Source organism: Haliotis rubra, unplaced genomic scaffold, assembly GCF_003918875.1.
Source record: "Haliotis rubra isolate DU_JTF1 unplaced genomic scaffold, ASM391887v1 Scf403, whole genome shotgun sequence".
Taxonomy (NCBI): Eukaryota; Metazoa; Mollusca; class Gastropoda; order Lepetellida; family Haliotidae; genus Haliotis; species Haliotis rubra.
In genome coordinates, this window is record NW_025767084.1 from 823,397 (window position 1) to 847,256 (window position 23,860).

At 37.6% G+C, this 23,860-nt stretch overlaps 1 protein-coding gene across 1 annotated transcript; it reads left to right on the forward strand.

Moving 5' to 3' along the window:
- Positions 1 to 744: 744 nt before the first annotated feature.
- On the forward strand, positions 745 to 23,116 carry LOC124287635 (ectonucleotide pyrophosphatase/phosphodiesterase family member 5-like). Its single transcript, XM_046724134.1, has 4 exons — positions 745 to 1,684; positions 7,334 to 7,519; positions 19,594 to 19,833; positions 22,408 to 23,116. Exons 1-4 carry the CDS (start codon positions 841 to 843, stop codon positions 22,611 to 22,613), a joined length of 1,476 nt encoding a protein of 491 aa, XP_046580090.1. The 5' UTR covers positions 745 to 840; the 3' UTR covers positions 22,614 to 23,116.
- The last annotated feature ends 744 nt before the right edge of the window (positions 23,117 to 23,860 follow it).

Consider the following 23,860-nt stretch of genomic DNA (forward strand, 5'->3'; position numbering starts at 1 on the left):
ACAAGTATGGCCCTGGAATATTTAATGTTGAATTTATTGGTGAATGTGAACATTCAAAATGTCATTTTGCCTGTCTTACACGATTCAAGGTCAATACCGAGTGTAATCTCCATGTAACTGTATGATAGCAAGCCCCCTCCTCATACCCCTGTCAGCCTCCTGGTCCTCTGAAGGGGCAGTCTACACCATTCCTGGCGTAAAACAGCTTCCATTTGGGCCAGGTTCTGTACATGGGGATCCCTTTGTTGGACACGACGACCAATCATGTCCCAGCTATGCTCTAAAGGGTTAAGATAGGGACTCTTTCAATCGTGAGACAGGGGGTGCTTAACTAAGTTCTTTGTGTATATTGAGAAGTGGAAACTTGTGAAGTTTTTGGTTCTGAATTCTTAATGTAGACTCATATTTAACATGCTTCCAATAAAACTCCATTTTCAAGTGTGCGATTGAAAATGATATTGCATGAAAATATCTGAGAACAAATAGCAATACAAAAGTGTAATCAGCCGCGTAGCAAGCCAATGTTTTGTGTGCAAGCCCGATAGGTTGCAAAGCTTCTAAATTAGATATTATCTTCCCCAACCTTTTTAACAACAATTATATGTAAGCCCATGCTTTTGTTTTATAATGGTAGCTACACCCCTAATAATCATTCTCGTCCTTTCAGACATAACGACCCAGTTCATGTTTTTAGTGACCGGCTTATGAACAGTAAGTAGAGTTGTTTCCCTTGGATCATTTCCTTTTTCCGAATGATAAGAATTAGACCATGACAACCTGGAAAGGTGTCCTTTTTGTGATTTGTGCTGCCATTGAGACGTGATTTCAGATTGTCCGAACATGATTTCAACGCTTACTGTGTTTATTTGTCTATCTTATTTAATTCCAACAAACAGCCACTTTGAAAAAGAGAGTGAGCCGCCGAAGTTGCTACTGATTTCGTTCGATGGATTCAGGTGGAATTATTTGGAACGGACAGGTACTCCGAACTTCGATGTTTTTTTGAAAAATGGAGTACATTCAAAGAATGGTCTGAAGAACGCGTTCATTACCAAGACATTTCCAAACCATTACACACTGGCGACGGGATTGTGGGAAGAAAGCCATGGGATCGTGGCCAATACGATGTATGATCCAAAACTGAACGAAGTTTTCACCCTGGCAAATAGAGCCGATCAGACCAGTGCTAAATGGTTTGATGACGGCGGTGAACCTGTGTGGGTGACGAACCAGCTTCAAGACTCTCACCACAGAACCGGTATAGTCATGTGGCCGGGAGGAGGTGCTCCTGTCAAAGGTGTCCAAGCTACAAGGAACATATTGTTTAATCCATCTGTTAAAAATGAAACAAGAATAGATACCATTTTAGATTGGTTCACATCATCCTATCCTATCAACCTCGGTCTTCTTTATTTTGAGCAGCCAGACCAGTTTGGTCACCAATTTGGACCCGATTCCATCCAGGTGACAAGAATGATCGGCGGTTTGGACAATGTAGTCGGTTATCTGTTGAAGAGTATGAAGGAGAAGGGCTTGTTGGAAAATACAAACATTATCATAACAAGCGATCATGGATTTTCAAGCACTCCTCCTGAAAATGTTATAAATTTGGATAAATACATTGATCCATTGTCATACAAAATATTTGCAAGTAACCCAATTGGAAATATTTTGCCAAATGAAGGTGAGTTGAAAATACATTGCAGAACTGTCTTGTTGAGCAATCAATGTTATTAAACTAATTGTCAGTATCATTTAATTCAGAAGATAACATTTTAAGCAAAGTAACACATTATATTCCCCTGCTTTAATCTGGTATGCTTATCTTTTTATGTTCATATGTTGTAATACTTGGTCTTCCTACGTGCCTTTTCTACCTTCAACAGCTGTTACTATAAATTTTTTCTCCAAGCTGTCTTGCCAAACTACAACTGTCTTATAGTGGTAGAGACCTCTATAGAACTAAGAAGTATGGACAAGCCGCTTTGAGCAGAAATAAGACTTTTCCATAGGCGCCCGACTCTGATATATTTATAAGCATGACATATATATATATATATAAGGTATCTAAGAAAGGTGTGTCAGTAAATCGAAACAAAATGGCTGCTCTGCTCGGCTCTGTTTCGGTCTGACAAATGCTTCCATCGCTTTGACCGTTGAATAAACTGCACAATTTATACTCAGTTGACCTCTGTAAAGTACCTTGCGTATCACAAACCTGGTTATTTTATTCCCATTTAAAGCTTTCAATGATTTTGCCGTACATACTCGCACGAAGTCAGGACATATGCCCGGAAGTAAACAAATTTTCTAATTAATGTTTTTTATAACTAATACTGTCATGCAATGAAATGCACACATGCATGAAAGACACTGGAATTGTAATTAAACAATAAAAGTGGTTAAAACTTTACAATGCGCCTAGCTTTACACTGTTGAGTGCATGTTTGTTCGTGAATGTTCGTCAAATGTAATGGTTAGTTTACTTCATTCAAGTGTGTTATACTAAAACAACAAAATTTTGATTATTTGGAAATATGTTTTTCATAATCGATAAGTATTATTAATCCTTCTTTCGAACGATTTTCAAATATTTTCGATCGATTTTCGATCATCAGAACACCACTAGGGGTTATGTGAGACGAGTCCCATGTTATGTTTACAAGTGAATAGAATACCTGAGAGGAAGGAATTCTGCATATTTCACAACCACCTGTCTACAAGTGTTATGTATGAAAATAATGAAACAAAATTAAGTGCAGTCATTAACAGTTGTACAAGTTATTGAATGACATGAATGAAACAGTAAAATGAAAAATTAGATGATCAAATTTTGACAAACATTTGGGCAACACTGGAGATTTGTTCACATCAAATTTCCCCTATGTGCATTTATATTAAAAAACGGAAATTCACTATTTTCTGAAAGCTTATTCATTGTAGATTCAAGATATATATGTGGGTTTTTTAACTTCTTTTGAATTCTATACATAAAAAAATTACTTTCATTTTCAACGCATTATAAATATCATAGCATGCAGCTTGATATTAATTATGTTCAGTGATTGATAATTTTTAATCTCACCCAATAGAACATATGGTTACACTAATTCCATGCTGAGACAGAGGCCCAGATAAGCTGCGTGTCCGGGTAAAATACGCATATAAAATTTCCAATTCCGCATTGAAAAATAATTGTTGCGTACCAATTACGCATTTAAAATGTTAGATATGCAAAAAGTTTAAAACAAATCGCGTACGGAATATATTTATAAAAATCACTTGCGTAATGAAAAAGACATCGATTGCTATCAAGTTGTACTGTTAGTATAGGACAAGTGCTGTACTGTCCATTTAGGATGAGGGATTTTTTATGAACTCATTTCCATTATATTTAAGTTGGTTTTGATTAGGTATGACATAGTCATAAGGCAGAACATACCTGCTTAGTAAACTTACTCAGTCACATAATACTTAGGTGAGTAAAATGACTGAAATACGCGACGTTTGAAAGCAGTGGGTAACGGAAAATGAAATACCCACTCAACATTCATAATACGCACTCCAAAAAAATACAGCGGGTACAGTACCCACATGAGCTAAATCTTATCTGGAGCTCTGCTGAGAGATATGACATGGTTGACAGATCACCCACATCATTGCACTGGTTGTATCAGCCTTTGACTTAAACAAAGATCTGGAGCCAGTGTATATTAAAATCTGTTCACTTAAGTAAGCTCAGGTAGTACAAGTCCATAGATAACACTAAATATTAGGGGTGTCACGATACACCAATCTCACGATACGATACGTATCACGATATTAAGGTCACGATACGATACGTATCGCGATACATAATTTTCATAGCATAGCATTACCTTACCGGCAACGTACGCGTTCGCTGATTGGTCCATCAAAATAGTCTAGCCAATCACAAAGGCTGTTAGTTTCCAACCTATTTTTTTTAAGTAAAGCTAGCTACATCTATTTATCGAAGAGGTCTCGTATAATTTTACTATCAAGACTTTGAAGGAGATGGATATAGCATAAAAATTTGAATCGATAAAGTTTTAAAATAGGAATCGATACACGCAAGCATGTATCGTGTATCGTATCGTCAGTAAAAATGTATCGATGCATCGATACATTCGCAGTATCGCGACACCCCTACTAAATATACCAAAAAGGACAGTAGGAGCTATTTGTGAGTAGGTGACTGAAAAGTGTGTGGCACAGACTGTTCTGTTCTTGACAAGTGACGACAGCTGTCTGTACTGCTTGTCGATTTCATAGTTATTGACTTTTACCTCTGTCAATGAATGAATGTTATTGGCACTATGGCAGCTGATGATAAATTTGAATGGTCATTTTATCTTTAAAATATTCAACAAATATTGATCATATCTGGGACTTGTCATTTATTATGAGTGTTATGAAGTAATAATATGGTAAAAGAAGGGTTTACGATCACAAATGAATTGACAAAATTGCATACCGGTACTTTAAAAATTATAGATTGATTAAAAGAAGAAAAAAGAATTCCAAACTGTCCAACCTTATTTGAGATTGCAGTGATTAGAAATATAACATATCTTTTAAGGGTCTTAATGTAGAAAATAGAATCTGCTTGTATGTTCAGTATCACCCAGTCAGACACATTAGCTCCCAATGTATCACAAATACATATTGCAATACAAGTAATGAAATCACAATATACTGTAGCCTAGTGGTTAAAGTGTTCGCTCGTCACACCGAAGACTCGGGTTCGATTCCCACATGGGTACAATGTGTGAAGCCCATTTCTTGTGTCCCCTGTCGTGATATTGCTGGAATATTGCAAAAAACGGCGTAAAACCATACTCACTCCATATATTACAATGAAATATAATTGCCATTACACAACCCTTATGTGTTTATCAGATCATATAATGGATAGTGTTATCGTATACATATATTGTATAACACTCTGACGAGGTCACCCTTGCAAGTATGCATGTGATGTTGATGTGTTTCCTTATGTGCAGTGATAATGTAGACAGAGAGCTTCAAATCTTCTGGCGACCTCTGAAGATCCGTATTAGAATTTAGCTTCAGCAACCTGCTTTTGTCATAAGAGGTGACAAGCAGGATTGGGTGCTCAGGCTCGCTGACTTGGCTGACACATGCCATCTTATCCCACTTTTGTAGATTGATGCTCATAATGTCAATCACTGGATTGTCTGGTCCAAACTTGAATGGTTACAGACCTGTTGTCAAATTGCTGGAAAATTGCTGAGTGAGGCATAAAATAACAAATAAGCAAACATCAAATCTTTTTGGCAGAAACTGATAAATCATAAAAAATAAGTTCATTAAAACTTTCTATACATTAGCTAACATTATTTCATTGAGTGACGCTATCTACAATGTTATGAATGGCATAATCATGATTAATCTTGTTGTACATGTTACACCATAACGAGATGACCACTGTTAGTTTCTGTAAAGCATGAAGTAAATCATATGATATAAGTTGATAAGGCCTAAGCGGTATGAACAAAATAAGCTTTCAGATACCATTGTTTTTTCCCGGCACTGACAGACGTAGGTCATTCTGATAGGGAAAGTAGACATGATGATTAAAAAAAAGTGAAAAAAACAATCCTACCTACCCTAAATTTTAAAGAGATGTAATTGGAACCACAGCATTTTTTTTATTTGGCCTAAAGAATTATAAATATTCCAAACTAATTGTGACATTTCATATTTCTGTTCGTAATATATGATATATTTTGTGAAAACACATAAGTGTCACCATGGTCACTTTATATACATATATATGTATCATATATTATGAATAGATTTATGAACTATCATGATTAGTGCTCAATATACATGTATTTACAGGGCGTGGCAATATTATTACGTACAATTGTTACGGCGTTGATATCGTGTATAGCGATGCCTGTTTCTAAAATACTGCTCCTCAAAAACAACACCGCGTATCGTCTTAATATTTTATCACATGATCCACCATGATGTCACGTGTCTGTCACGTGACTCTATTTTTAATCCACTTGTCGTCTGCTACATATTCTGGCTATTTCTGGCAACAATGGGGAAATTGGCTGATTTGTCGGAGCCACTTAAGAAATTAATTGTAAAAAAGTTTCAAAGTGGCGAAAAATGTTCTAACCTTGCAAGATTCTTTGGAATGCCTCGAAGCAGCGTATAATTGGTGGTAGAGCGGTTTAACCAACGTGGATCAGTCGAGAATGCCCTCAGAACAGGCCGTATGAGGAAACTGACTCCTCGGGACAATCGACAACTTTTGAGGTTGGTCAGAAACAACAGGATTTCACCTTTGGGTGAAATAACTGAGAATTTAAACAACAATAGGACTACATGTGTATTGGGGAGGACTGTAAGGAGACGATTACATGAAAATAAATTTCATAGACGTGTTGTTAGAAAGAAAATCCGAATTCGTGACTATAATGTCAGAAATTGTTTGGCCTGGGCAAGGGGGCAACGATATCGTACAGTGAATAATTACTGGAATTGAGTAATCTTCCCTGACGAGTGTAAAATTATCATTGGGGAAAACAATCTTGTTTATGTTTGGAGACCGCCCGGTGAAGAATACCTCCCTCAATGTCTTTGTCCAGGACGATAGGCACACGTCAATTTGATGGTGTGGGGTTGTATCATCTGGCATGGTGTTGGTACCATTTGTGTTGTTAATGGCAACATAAATGCTCAGAAATACACAGAAATCCTAGATGATATGCTTTGGCCCGTTACAGCCAGACATTTTCCGGGAAACAGGTACATCCCCTGTACATCGGGGCTGTGTTGTACAGGATTACAAGCGACAAAATGACATTACTGGAATGATTTCCACCGTCGTGATGTTGCTGGAATATTGCTAAAAGCAGCTTAAACTATACTCACTCACTCAGACATGGATGAGAATTTTCTGCGGAATTCCAGGAATTTCATAAGGCCAAGGGTCATTTTTGTGAATCGTCTAAATTCGTTGAGAAATATTGGAGGGGGTGGGGGGGAGGAGAGAGCGAGAGAGGTGTTGCTGTGTTCATGATAATGTCTTGTCATTTTTGAGCCAGTTTTAAAGGTCTAAAATGCCTAAATATCAGACCCCCGGCTAGTTTTCAGAATTTTTCTCAAAACTTCCTTGTCATCCCTGCTCAGTCTGGCTTCCCCCACATCAAGCTGACACGATGAGATATAACTGGAACACTGTTCAGATGGGTGTAAAACCTGAATATTTCACTGTAATGATACTGACTACATAAACTGGTGTGTTGTAATGCTGGAATGCTTCTCCTTACAGGTCTGCTTGAAGAGCTGTATGCAAATCTGACGGCAGGATCCAAAGCTGAAGGTCACTTCACAGTTTACAAGAAAGAGGACATACCAGACCGGTACCACTACAAGCACAATGACAGGATTATGCCGCTCCTTGTTGTGCCTAAGGACACTTACCAGCTTACCAGGAATGGCACAGTTGTAAATGAATGTAGGTGGCAGAGTGAGTGAGTGAGTTTAAATGAATGTAGGTGGACAATCCAGTGATCAAAGTGAGTGAGTGAGTTTAGTTTTACTCTGCACTCCAGCAATATTCAGCTCATCGGATAAAGTCAGAAGTAGATAATCAAATTTGAGAGTTGACATGGCCAATTTTACTCACAGACAATCCAGTGATCAAAGGCATGAGCATCGATATACACAATTGGGATGCAATGACAGTTTTGTTAATATTTTGTCAACAAAGTCAGTTTTTGTACTGTAGTAACCTGACCACCCGATCCCGTTAACCGACGACAAGCATGGGTTTAGTACTAAAGATCAATTCTAACACCCGATCTTCACAGGTCTGTAAGCGCTTTACGGAGAGGCACACTTTTCAATAAAACACTCTTCTTGTTGAATGTTTCTGAGAGTTAGAATGACATGGCCAGTTATGAATTTTACTCATTGAGATTCATATCATAAGATATCAGCTAGACAAAGAGGTTTACTGTAGACAACACGGTGACGTACGAGATTAGTATGCAACCCCAAGCTTTAAACGTGGGTAATAATGTAAGATATCAAGGAGTTTTGGTAAGCCCCAAGCTTTAAATTTTAAGGAGTCGCAATTTTCTGTGCAGAATTCAACAAGTCTGGGTTTGAATCCCAGTTTCAGGTTTGAGTTATAATGTTGCAGTTGTGGTTGTGCCTGCTGCTGTTTATTGGGTTTGTTGGTGCACTGCTTCATGCTGCCATATCAGCCAGTCTTTCTTTTTGCATTTTTACAAAAATTTCATTAAATTCTGGACAGTTATGATGTATTTAAAAGGACCGGAAGATTATTATTGTTACTTTTTTTTTTTACCTAGAAATCGATGTTCACCAGAGTATGAAATTTGTTAGAAATTAATGATTTCCAGAGTGTTAAGATTGAGGAGAGATTTCTCCATGCTTTAAGAAGTTATGGCTGTTTATTACATGGCTCATAAAATTTGAGACAAATACTGGTGGAATTGCTGGCTGTGCAATTTAAATGGACTTTTAATTTTAGTGTCCTGGACCCGGTTGTATCAAACTTTAATAAAGCTTTAATCGTTAATTAAACTATGATTAGTTAATCATTGATTATCTTCAGTTGCATGAAACCCTTAATAAAGGAATCCATTCATTAATCCATCATTAAGCTAATGAAGGTTTGGGGGTATCATTAACTCGTCATTAGCTGTATCAACATGGCATGGATCTCTACACTTTGAGCTTCTGCAAATAGATAGGATTTTTGGTTTTGGTTTTTTAAATTAGATATAAAATATGCCACCCTTCCACAAAGTAACTGAAAATAAAATAAAAATTACAAATGCAAATACGGACCCGAGCCCAAAAAAATTGCCACTTAACTTAATTTCAATAGACTTACATGTGAATTTAGTGTAGAAAACACAATTTTAATTTAATTAATTCTGGTGGAATCGGAAAATTCTGTCGAAATTATGTGGGTGTAGCTGAGATGATTACTGTGCTCACTTTAATTAGGACCCAATGAAAATTAAATTCATGGAAAATATTTATGCTACACAAAATTAACATACCGTACTATAAGTCACATTACTAATACTGTTGACACAGGCCTGTATTTCCTCAAAGCGCTTTTATTTGATGTAATTACATTACGAGTTTTCGATGATAATTCCCTGAAATATTCTAAATTTTAAAGCATAATTAATAATAACAGCAGCGTCAAATGCTTCTGTCTGTTACTAACTTTGCTATATTTTTGCACAACCTTTTAATATTGTAAGCTTCTTAAATATTTACATTGTGAGAAACATAATAGGAAGCGTATGCAAAGTGTAACGGGATGGGTTCCATGTACAAAAATAGTAACAGGGGACTTCACTCTTGTGAGAAAAAGTGGAACGGCCTTCACATTGATTTGGATATTCGTTGAAAGAGGACGACGTTATGTACAGCGGGTGAAATGTGATTGAATAAAGTTCAACTGCATTGTACAGAAGGTAAGAATATGAAATGAAACTGTCCCATAATTCGACATTATGTTTTGAAGTCATAAGCTAGCCTATGTCTTCGATCTACTTGCTATTTTGTTTTAATACTTGCATCGACATACATAGAGAATACTACGAGGTCTCATTACATATGAATTATACGAAACGAGTGTCCTTCCTATGGTTTCTGACCTCGCTTTCGCTCGGTCAGATACCGTAGGAAGGACACTCTTTTCGTATAATTCGTATGTAATGAGACCTCGTGTAGTATTCGTGTCACAAGCTTCGTATAATTCGTATGTTATCAGACCGAGTGTGGTATTTTATGTATTACCCACGTTTTACATGCTTTAAATTGACAAAATAGCCCACTCTGGCCACACCGTTGAAACATGCGGAATCCGAATAAATATCCATGATTTTCTCGATGGAAGAGAAAACAGGCTTGGGACATGGACCGCCACCTGTTTTTTCGTTTGAATTTTTCTACCTGAAAACTCTTTTTTGCATTTTGAAAAATATTATTCCATTTTGTCTTGATTTCTTTGGACGCCCCTATTGCTTACCCCAAGGCTATTGATCTCGGCCGTTATTTTGTCCCATATCTGCTTCTTTTGTCATTAATTATTGAGTTGGTAAGTTTGCTGTTTAGCACAACCGATATGATCTTCAACTAGATCTGTTAGAAGTTGTATTTCACAACTTTCAAAGTTTTTGCTGCGATTTCTGAAGGCAGCCATGATGCAGACGATCGATGAGTGTTTACATGCAATGCATCATGGATAATAATTAGGGGATTCCCCTAAGTTAATCATGGTTTAATGACGGGACCTTTATTAGAGGCATACTTAGTTAATGGTTGTTTAAATAAGGGTTTATACAACCGTATTTAAACACTTCATTAACTAATCAAACATTAAGTATTTAATCAGTGATTAGTGTTTAATTGATGGATTACATAATTACGTGTTGATACAACCGGGTCCTGTTAATCAATCTGGTCTCAAGGCGAAGTTTAATTGAATCATGAGTAATATGTATATGTAAAATGGAGACTATGGTAAATTATGGTTATAACAAACTCAAAAGGACCACTTTTTATAGTGCATTATAACCATATTTTCTAGTATACATTTCCACTAAAATATACAGCAAGTGTCTGGGATAAAAAAGAAGTTGGTTATATCCGTCTGTTCATTTTAATACAAGCATGGTTATTTTAAGGATAGTTTAGTGTGTGATACAATGGATAATGGACGTCATGTTCATGTGGAGCAGACGTGTTTGGGTTAGAGCAGACAGCATATACAGCAATTGGCCGGTACAAAAAAAAAGTTTGTTATTTCCGTCAGTTCATAAGACAGGCATGGTGATTATATTAAAGCATAGTTTAGTGTTTGACACAATGGACAATGGAATACTTGTTTGAGGGAAGCAGACGTGTTTTGTGGGGAGCAGACGTGTTTTGGGGAGAGCAGACTAGTGGTGTTTCGATTAATTGAAATTATCGAAGATTGGTCGCAGTGACCAAATGCCCATGCAATCGATCAGATATTTTCATTATCGAACAAACGATTTTGGAACTATTGTTTTAGTGTTTTAGAAACACTTGATGATGGAACATATCTTAGAAACTGGCATTGCCTGAAAACCTGTTTCATTCTAGAAAACTCACTTCACTACTGAAATGTCATGACTGAATATTTCTTGAAGACTCTGGGAAGTTTATGTCCATGATATATTAGTCATCACTTTAAAGTAGCAAGTTGCATCATTTTACATTGGATGTGAAGTTTGCAAATGCAATTTGCGCAGTTTCTAAATAAAACTAAAAACAACAGAGAACCACGTTATACTTATCTGCAAAAGCAAACCTGAATAGGAAAATTTGAAAAAATGATGCTAACCAATTTTTATTGATGATTGCCCGTTGGTAATGAACCAATTATCAATTGTGAGATTTCAACCAATTCCCAACACTAGAGCAGACGTGTACATCCCTTTATTCAACTACAGAAAGATAATGGTGGAATTCACCTATTCTGTTTGCTGCCAGATTGTGGACGACGGCAGTACAACACTGAATTTATCCCGTATCATTTACATTAATTACACGTCTGCTGGCCAGATGTATGAGCTTATTAGATATAACGTTCAGTATGTGAAGCCCCAGAAGCAACAGCAGCATCTGTTACAGGCTCTCGTAGAGATGATTAATTGTCATCAACACTAACACCAGCTGATATACGGCTAACCCAGCGAGTGATTGGTATGTAAATGTGCGATAATAAGCTGTCTATACAAACAGAGGAAAGAGTGAATATAAATTGAGGACCAGGGTTCTAGTGGAGAATTGAGTGAGATGAAGATGTTACCGGTACCTTTTTTTTTAGCTTGGAGCTTCAATTACATCAGTCTGTGCCTAATGCCACAGCTGATTCTAGCGTAATTCTGTTTGATCTAGTAGGTTATATTGTCAGTACTTCATGCAGGGTCTTACACGACACGCAAATATGCGTCCACTATGCACAAATGTAGAGAATGGACGTAGAAAAACAATTCATTGCATCAAGAGGAGCGCAAAATTTATTCATTGTACCCACAACACATCTTTGACTTTGCTAAGTGTTTATCCATCAGCCCACATGATCAATGATTCATTCCAGGCTGTCAAGAAATTATCAAAACATGCAGTTGTCTACACTGTTATTTCGCAGGATCCTCGTATTGTCTGCAAGGACCCTTAAAACTAATAAATGGGGGTCTCCGCTACACCCATGTTTATGAGTTGAGGTAAAACCCTGTTAATGGGTTTGTTTAAACTGCAAAGACAACACAGTTTCAGAAAATACGTAATTTCGAAAGAAACAAATAATTTTAATTAAAAAGGTGCACTGTTGAGATGAAATTCAGATACTGAATCTGTGGAAAAATAAGAAATTCCAGGTATTGGCAATTCCGCTGAGGATTCATTGAATTTAGTTCTCCTTCTCATTGTGACCTAGCCTTGGCTTGATTTGTATATCAAAATGTACAGCTGCACTGTAAGGCAGCCATTTGTGTTCACGGTTTCATTGGTAACCATGGTTACATGATTGCAAAGTTTAGATTGGAAGTGTTAAAAAAGGATTTTTGGTTTTCAGAACATTTGTAGGATATTTTTAATATTGTTTGATCATTTTGATTATTATCATGATGATCATGATGATGGAGACATGGTTGAGTGTGCTCAATATGCTTAAACTTTTTTGGAACAGGATTTATCTAGGATTCTAAACTGAAACAACTAAATGCGGTTGGCAGGTATATTGGAAATATGTTGCGATTATGTTCAAAATTTGGATTTCCTTATTTCTTATTTTCCTAATTTCAGAGGCATTTTGATATTGTAACAGTGTACAATGAAGCATTAAATCCTTTCCCTCCTTAATCAGAGATACAAGACACCTCATCCAAGCCATCATATTAGCTGTTACTGAAGTAACAAGGAGGAAGGAATAAAACACATTCTACCATGACTTCAGTAAATACTGGATTGTGATTGGTTAATTTTAGTCATTCAGAGGTATAAAATCACGTTATAGGCCTCTGATTTTCCAACACAATATGTATTTTAAAAAATCTTAATAACACAGTTACGGTAGAATGGAGATAAACACTGTGTTGGAAAATCAGAGGTATATAATGAAATTATAACGGCTCTAAATCTTTTATTTAAATCAAATCTAGAGCTATTATAATTTCGTTATAAGCCTCTGATTTTCCAACACAGAATGTTTATCTCCAATTATTCCCTTTCTAGAATTTTTGTTGGCATTGTTTACTTCTTAGGCAGTTTGGGGTAAATCTGTAAAAGAACAAAATAAAATAGCCTGAGACTAAACATGCTAAATGGTGATTTCCTGATTAATTTTACATAAGCCTGTTGGTGTTGATGTTATCATTGTTATACAGGCGCTGGAGCATGTTGACCGTTGAGAGCCCCTGTCAGTCTTGTCAGGTGGTAGGCATGTGACACAAACCTGTAGATCAGGAAGCAGAGGTGTGTGACACACTCTGTGTTGGTAATCTGACGGAAAGGATGCACAAACATGTGACTCACATTTTTAAGCTATATTTACATGATTAACCCTCTGTGTGCCGTGAGACTATATGTTGTCTGACTATGACCTGACAGTGCCGTGAAACTATATGTTGTCTGACTATGTGACCTGACAGTGTCCTGAGACTATATGTTGTCTGACTGTGTGACCTGACAGTGCCGTGAGACTATATGTTTTATGACTATGTGACCTGACAGTACCCTGAGACTATATGTTGTCTGACTATGACCTGACAGTGCCAGTGAGACTATATGTTGTCTGACTATGACCTGACAGTGCCTTGAGACTATGTGTGGTCTGACTATGAGCTGACAGTGTCCTGAGACTATATCATGCTATATGTTGCCTGACTATGACCTGAGAGTGTCCTGAGACTATATGTTGTCTGACTGACCTGGCAGTGTCCTGAGACTGTATCATACTATATGTTGTCTGACTATGCCCCGAGAGTGTCCTGAGACTATATGTTGTCTGACTATGTGACCTGAAAGTGTCCTGAGACTATATGTAATCTGACTGACCTGACAATGTCCTGAGACTATATGTTGTCTGACTATGAGCTGACAGTGTCCTGAGACTATACGTTGTCTGACTATGACCTGGCAGTGCCCTGAGACTATGTTGTCTGACTGTGTGACCTGACAGTGTCCTGAGACTATATGTTGTCTGACTGACCTGACAGTGTCCTGAGTCTATACGTTGTCTGACTATGACCTGGCATTGCCCTAAGACTATGTTGTCTGACTATGTGACCTGACAGTGCCCTGAGACTATATGTTGTCTGACTGACCTGACAGTGTCCTGAGACTATATGTTGTCTGACTGACCTGACAGTGTCCTGAGTCTATACGTTGTCTGACTATGACCTGGCATTGCCCTAAGACTATGTTGTCTGACTATGTGACCTGACAGTGCCCTGAGACTATATGTTGTCTGACTGACCTGACAATGTCCTGAGACTATATGTTGTCTGACTATGAGCTGACAGTGTCCTGAGACTATACGTTGTCTGACTATGACCTGGCAGTGCCCTGAGACTATGTTGTCTGACTGACCTGACAGTGTCCTGAGTCTATACGTTGTCTGACTATGACCTGGCATTGCCCTAAGACTATGTTGTCTGACTATGTGACCTGACAGTGCCCTGAGACTATATGTTGTCTGACTATGAGCTGACAGTGCCCCGAGACTATATGTTGTCTGACTATGACCTGGCAGTGCCCTGATACTATGGTTTTTTTTTTTTTTTTTTGTTTGTTTGTTTTTTATTTTCATGAAAAAATAAAGTCTTCCATCATAACATTCGTTACATAATGACACATACAATACTGATACTATGTTGGCTGACTATGTGACCTGACAGTACCCTGAAACTTTGTTGTCTGATTATGAGCTGACAGTGCCCCGAGACTATGTTGTCTGACCATGACCTGGCAGTGCCATGATACTATGTTGTCTGACTATGTGACCTGACAGTGCCCTGAAACTTTGTTGTCTGACTATGAGCTGACAGTGCCCCGAGACTATTTTTTGTCTGACTATGAGCTGACAGTGTCCTGAGACTATATGTTGTCTGACTATGAGCTGACAGTTCCCTGAAACTATATGGTGTCTGACTATGAACTCACAGTGTCCTGAGACTATGTGGTGTCTGACTGTGACTTGACAGTGTCCTGAAACTATATGGTGTCTGACTGTGACTTGACAGTGTCCTGAAACTATATGGTGTCTGACTATGTGACTTGACAGTGTCCTGAAACTATATGGTGTCTGACTGTGACTTGACAGTGTTCTTAGACTATATCCCCCACACATTAACTTAAAAAATATAATATCTCCAAGCATCATCTACCAGGAAGTAGACGCTGATTTGAGCCTGAATTGTTGTAGTCAAACATCCATGTGTCAAAGTAGGAAGGACATATGTAAATACTTCGAGTTATGAGGTTTGACACAACCAGAAAATGATGACTAAATAAGGACAACCCATTAAAGTTTGACTCAACAGTGTTTGACTGGAGTTAGATTCGAAGGGTGAACATGATGAAAGATCAGATATCCTGAGGGGCCAACTACTTCCATTATCATAGAACACAGTACAATGTCCATTGTACAGTGATGCAGGATGACATGTTTTTATGAATCACCATCACATTCATAATTTTTTTTAACTCTGATAATATATTATTTTTTTGTGGCTTTGTAAGATAACTTTCTGCTATAACAGGTCAGAAGGAAATGTAATACTTAGTTTGACCTGATTGCATTGAATGTAGCATTTAAATACCTCTGAGTTTTTGAAAAAATAAGGTTAACAGAAATCCATATTTTGCCTACCAAATGCACTTTGTCTGGAATCCCAGGTACATCCATGAAACATTGCAACATCTTTTAGTGGTTGTTAACCCCCTGGCTGCCGAGTTTTTTTTCAGGCGCACATTTTCATACGCTTTGAAAAGTGAACGCTGTGCGAGAATTGCTCTCGCGTGGTCCTGGATCTACGTAAGGCTATAAAATTACACAGAAATGTAGAATATTAAATTTCCTATCCGTTGGTATAAATATAAGTGAACTACCTCGGCGGTTTGAGAAATAGACCTTGCTAAATGTTGTCCAAATTTTTGTTATGCGTTAAAAAACAGTAAATTTTTCCGCTTTTTATCCCGCACCGATAAAAGCACTGTGCTACGAATTTTTTAATGGGGCATGTTTACGGAAAGTGTGAGCGAAGAAAATACAGCCTGATATCTGAACGACATAAGTGTATATGAATTGGGTTTATCTGCTTGTGCATAAGCGTTATACTCAACATTAAAATGACTCGCAATAAATGTCAAAATGTATTTTCTTCTATGACGTCAAAGCGGCGACAGAGAGGTCATACACGATGTAATTATAAGGGGGCATAACTCCGTTATGCGTAACACTAGGTCAATGTAACTCAGATCACTTGGCTTAAAATGTGTTGTGGATACGGACGCTTAATATTTTCGTTATTTTATATTCATGGTGAACCTCACTATTCCAATTCAAAGTTCCCCAATGTGAACGGATGCGCTTTGGTAGTTTCACAATTTATAAGAAAAGATGACAACGTATTACATGTGAAAGCACGTAATAGCGATTTGAATGGCCCTATCCGATATATAAATTAGTTCTTAGATTCCCATATTCTCCTGTTTGTGTAGATGTAATTTGACTAATTTTGCATCTTTATTACCAGAATACTAGCCATATCTTCAAATGTAACGAAATTGCTGAAAATAATACAACATTTTAGTTGACGTCATCGCTTGTTTTGTGCATTTTGCGACGTTGGAAAACAACGACATTGGTATTCTGATTAGTATATATCTCACTTAATTTCCATTAATTGTATAAAAGGTCTAGACTTCTATGTCAGAATTTAACACCCTTTAGACAAAACATAAAATGAATGATTTTCTTTTAAATAGTGTCCTGAATATATCAACAATTAGACAGTTTGACAGCGTATCTTATTGTGACCAAACAGCGCGCACCTGTTTGGCATCAATTTAACGTAAATAAAAATAATATTTCACAACACCCGAACATTTTGTTTGGGATAAGAATTTTGTTTGTTTATGATTATGAACCTATTTCTCTTCATACGTATGCAATGAAAGATGCATAAAGATAGCTTTTTATATATGGAACTATATATTAGAATATGGATATAAGATTTGTGCAAATTAACACATGAGATGGTATATATATTTTTCAACAATTTTCCTATAAGTAGTTAGAGTTTGATATCCTGTCATCACAATATTATTTAATCGAATATGAATTGAATATATTATCGAAAACAATGATAGAGAATCATTAAACGTTGCAAACAAACGCGCACCTTGCCGATCTATATGAATCATTCTTTTGTCTATAAAACGACACACAATTATGCAATGAACAAGACAATTCCTTTAAATATGTGTGCATGTACATTTCATACCATATATAAATCATTGTCATTAATATTATCAGTTTTGCATATAAGGTTGAATTATATCACCGTTCATTAACCTGTTCATATGAAATTGCAATATTAGTCCAAATAAATTGAATATTGTACATCATAAGAACTAAAGTAATTGCAGTTATGGCTACGTTTGATCTTCTAACACTTGTGTAAAGGTTTATAAATATGTCAATTTCTTATGTAAATATGATTCAAACAATCGAAAACTTTCAAAGAATAAAACACCGTAAACCCTATATGCCTGTATGATATGATATTGAACAAGGCTAAATGTAGATACTGAAGTCAGTTTCATGAAAAAGTATCCGAAATATACATCATAATACTGACAGTGTAATCGGAAGGATATGGCGATTGTGTTTACTCTTGTTCAACCGACCTTCACCTCAAAGAAATTGCCTAATATGTACAACAATGTTGACGTATGACATCACTACCGCTGACCGATTTCTTACAAAATGGCGGCTTTGCTGACAAGGGTACACAGGATTTTGTGAGGACCCTTCCACTGATTTAGGGATCGTTTGTACATAAATATGAGATGTAAGTAATCAGAATGATTCTGACTATCTGTGTATTGTTATATGTTTTATCGTTTTCACTATAATGTAAGAGAAAAGGACAGAAATGCAGATAATTACCGTTGTCGCTCGAGTGATTTGGCGTCAGTCATGGCATCATCGCTGCACGGAAACTTTGACAATTTCTTATGAATTATCAAATCATTGCATTGTATCTATTTATAATTTCCTATTTCTTGCTACGATACTCTTTCCATGTATATTCTAAAGGTATTGAGCGATTGCAAGTAATGAATAGACGGATGAATGTTGAAAAATTTCAGAAAATGCTACGCAGTGTAAAATCGAATTTGTCTTTGTTTACATTTCAGACTAACGCAGTCTTTCAAGCACAGCGTTCATTTTCACACCCAATATGTTTCGTCTCATTTTATCTAGACAGTTATTATTGGTGAAACAGACCATTTGCAATTTGATTCTAAAATGTATGGGGAATTCAGTGATGCATTTTTTGAAGCTGATTATGAAATACATTGATGTAATAGAAGTCTCAATACCGGCCTTCGCGAACTTGATTTTGTAAACACTATCCAGTATGGCGGAAAGCTCTCACGGTGTTCGTGTAAGTGCATTTTCGAAAACATCCCAACCGATTCTAGATTCATCGGCAACGCTTCAGAATTATAATTAGCTTAAATCATGTAAAACTGATATCAGTGATCATAAATATGTTATTTTTGAAATTCAATACTCACAGTAATTATCCGATTTTCACATTTCAAAACATACAGCAAATAACGCTGTGAATCGCGATTTCATACTGTGTCAAAAATGTCGCCATTTTCGATGAAGCCTATTTTGTAAGGTCATTTTCAGCACTTGAGCTTTGTCTAAAATAAATGTGGATGGTATCAAAAACAGGAAATTTCCCGCAGAATTCGAAACTGTGAAGTGTATTTGTGTGCGTGGGATACTTTGATTTTTATTGGACTTCAAATTGAGGGTTGAAGGGGAAGGACATATATGTCCCTGTGGCATCCAGGGGGTTAAGTTTAATGGTCTCTAATCTTATTTACTTAGAGTCTGTGTTACCTGGACAACTTAATGAGATTATACAGGAAATAAGTAAAAAATATAGTTTGGAAGAATGTTTTTTGTGTGACTAAATTTGACGTGGTATTGACAGAATTGTCTGTATAAATTACCATGGCTTTGTCTGTATAAGGATCTGGGTTAGAATTGGTCTTCAGCAACATGCTTGCTGTAAGAGGGGATTTATGAGATCTGGGTATGAGACAAGCTGACTTGGTTGATTTGTGTCGTAATATCCAAATTATGTAGATTGATGCTTATGATGTCAATCACTGGATTGTCTGGTCCAGACCCCTGTGGAATATGGAATACTGACTGTCACACAAACAAACCATTGATTAGTTCTTCTATGTCCACAGTGGGAAACCATGGCTGGGACAACTCTCTCCAAGACATGCATCCATTCTTTCTGGCAATGGGACCATCCTTCAAGGCCGGCGCCAGCGTGGACATCTTGAACAATGTTGATGTGTATCCCCTCATGTGTCACCTCCTTGGTATTGAGCCGGCACCAAATAATGGTAGCTTACAGAATTGTCTCCCCTTGTTAAAGATGGCAGCTGAACATGATGATTATACTGCCACAACATTTGGAACTTGTAAGTGTATCTGTTTTATGTTTTCTTGTCAATTTGTCAACTTGAGAAATGGTTACTATGGTTACCACATTATTTATGTTGGTCTTTACCAAATATGACTGCCTGTATCAGCTGAAGGGATGCAAATTGCTGATACTCACAATTCCTTAGTAGACACACACTTATTACATGATAACAGCTCACATTTTCTCTGTGATGTTACACAGTGGTTGATAATATTAGGTATGGCAGATATCAATATTGGTGAAAATTGTTTGGCATATTTTTCATTTTAAATGAATCCCATGTGATATTAAGACTTTCTCATGCTAATTCTGTCCTAATCACAGGCTAATTCTGTCCTAATCACAGGCATGTCATGTATACAGGCCAAATAGTGCTCTCATTGACAAAATTGTGAGGTCAAGGGTAAATCTTGAAGGATATGCAAGTGCAGGGTAAATCATGCATTGACAGGCGATATCATGTACCCATACATTCACAGGCGATATCATGTACCCATACATCCACAGGCGATATCATGTACCCATACATTCACAGGCGATATTTTGCACTTATACATTCAGAAGCTAAATCATACTCATACATTCACAGGTGATATCTTGCACTCATAAATTCACAGGCAATATCTTGCACTCATTACAGGCAGGTGATATCGTGCACTCATACATTCACAAGTGATATCTTGCACTCATACATTCACAGGCAATATCTTGCACTCATTACAGGCAGGTGATATCGTGCACTCATACATTCACAAGTGATATCTTGCACTCATACATTCACAGGCAATATCTTGCTCTCATTACAGGCAGGTGATATTGTGCACTCACATGCACAGGTGATATCTTGCACTCATAAATTCACAGGCGATATCTTGCACTCATTGCAGGCAGGTGATATTGTGCACACATACAGTCACAGGTGATATCTTGCACTCATACAGTCACAGGCGATATCTTGCACTCATACAGTCACAGACAATATCTTGCACTCATACATTCACAGGCAATATCTTGCACTTATATAGTCACAGGCATATATCTTGCACTTGTAGAGTCACAGGCGATATCTTGCACTCACACAGTCACAGGCAATATCTTGCACTCATACATTCACAGGCAATATCTTGCACTTATATGGTCACAGGCGATATCTTGCACTCATATAGTCACAGGCAATATCTTGCACTCATACATTCACAGGCAATATCTTGCACTCATACATTCACAGGCAATATCTTGCACTCATACATTCACAGGCAATATCTTGCACTCATACAGTCATAGGCAATATCTTGCACTCATACATTCACAGGCAATATCTTGCACTCATACAGTCATAGGCAATATCTTGCACTCATACATTCACAGGCAATATCTTGCACTCATACATTCACAGGCAATATCTTGCACTCATACATTCACAGGCAATATCTTGCACTCATACAGTCACAGGCAATATCTTGCACTCAAACATTCACAGGCAATATCTTGCACTCAAACATTCACAGGCAATATCTTGCACTCATACAGTCACAGGCAATATCTTGCACTCATGCATTCACAGGCAATATCTTGCACTCATACAGTCACAGGCAATATCTTCCACTCATACATTCACAGGCAATATCTTCCTCTCATACAGTCACAGGCAATATCTTGCACTCATACAGTCACAGGCAATATCTTCCACTCAAACATTCACAGGCAATATCTTGCACTCATAAATTCACAGGCGATATCTTGCACTCATACAGTCACAGGCAATATCTTGCACTCATACAGTCACAGGCAATATCTTGCACTCATACAGTCACAGGCAATATCTTGCACTCATTACAGGCAGGTGATATCGTGCACTCATACATTCACAAGTGATATCTTGCACTCATAAATTCACAGGCGATATCTTGCACTCATTGCAGGCAGGTGATATTGTGCACTCATACAGTCACAGGTGATATCTTGCACTCATACAGTCACAGGCAATATCTTGCACTCATACAGTCACAGGCAATATCTTGCACAGGCATACAGTCACAGGCTATATATCTTCCACTCATACAGTCACAGGCAATATCTTGCACTCATACAGTCACAGGCAATATCTTCCACTCATACAGTCACAGGCAATATCTTCCACTCATACATTCACAGGCAATATCTTCCACTCATATACAATAGTCACAGGCATATATCTTGCAGGCTCTTGTAGAGTCACAGGCAATATCTTGCACTCACACAGTCACAGGCAATATCTTGCACTCATACATTCACAGGCAATATCTTGCACTTATATGGTCACAGGCAATATCTTGCACTCATACAGTCACAGGCAATATCTTGCACTACATTCACATACATCTTCACAGGCAGGCAATATCTTGCACTCATACATTCACAGGCAATATCTTGCACTCATACAGTCACAGGCAATATCTTGCACTCATACAGTCACAGGCAATATCTTGCACTCATACAGTCACAGGCAATATCTTGCACTCATACAGTCACAGGCAATATCTTGCACTCATACAGTCACAGGCTGTTTATCTGCTGGCTTGTGTTACAGATATCCTCATCCTCATCCTAATAGCGCTGATCGCGGGCGTCTTCATGGTGGCGGCGTGCCGTCAACACCGCTACCTCAAACGCAAACAGAAGCAGCTGCTGCCCCTGACCAGCCTCCACGGGATGGTGCGGTATGCCACGCCCCCCAACGGTGCCAAGATCCCGCTGCTGACTGACACAGATGAAGAGGATGAAGATCTGGACTAGAGGCAGGAGCACAAGCATAAATAAGTACAGGAGCATAACCAGAGTCAAGTATTATGTGTTGAAGAGAGCAAGTTTGAGAACGTGATCCAGAGTCAAGTATTATAAGATGGAGACAACATGCACGAGAGACCTTTGTCAGGATATGAAGGTACTGTCTGCAGGAACACTGTGAGGCCAACCAAGCTGTGAGCCATTGTGTTAGATGGGCAACACCGTTGTGTTCTGTATACACTATGCCATGTGTTCTACCTTACATAGGTGAGTGGTATGCCTGGCTTGACATACATGTGTAGGACTGAGGCGTTTAATGTGATGGTTATAGTACAGTGATCAGAAAATTAATGTACCAGACATAATCAGACTGCAATCATGTGACAACTGTTTGCTTCATCTGTGTTTCAAAATGGGGAAAGTAGTTGACTGTGTTGATGAGACTGTGGCAAGAATGGGTTCATTGTGTTGTCAGTTGATGAGTATGATAAAATAATCATGAACATATGAAATTAAGAATGTTGTGTTTTGAGATTTGCTAGATCAGGATCAGGCTGTGATAGATGAAATGATGCAGCTATTAGTAAAAATTTGTTTTGCTAAGATTGAATGGGAGATAGCATTCGTGATTTGTACACTCGCGTAACCTTGATTCGTGGATATAGGGGAAATACGGCAAAATTCATATTATAAATGCATGATTTCATTTTGTATATGCACTGATTATTTTATTTATTGATTCAGCAAATTAAAAATGCCCAATTTTCCACTCGTGAATGAAGCGTTTGTTTACGAAGCCATTTGCAATCATCACCCATTCGTGTGCCCACAAAATGTAACGTCACCTTGTTTTGTGGATTACGTAGTCGGTTACTTTGTACCACTATGTACGAGATCCCACTGCAGTAAGTATTGACACCAAGGAAAGCAGACAACGAGAAGTGAGAATGTTGGAGCTAACGGTATCTTTTTTACTTGACATTTTGTAAAAATAAAATTTGGTAATGGTGGTATTAGTGATTTGGGGCTATTTATCTCAATGCTGGACAATTATATTTAGTGTACTTGCGTGTAATGCAGAGATTCGGAACTTTTTTGTCAGCGAGGCGTGGCATTGTATGTACATCAAAAGTACCACTTCATGACGTCAGTCGAGACTTAATTTACGAGTTAGCATGATAATTTTCGGGATCCACGAATCAAGGTTATCCACGAATTTAGGTTACGCTTCTGTATATATCTTGCATGTCTTCATT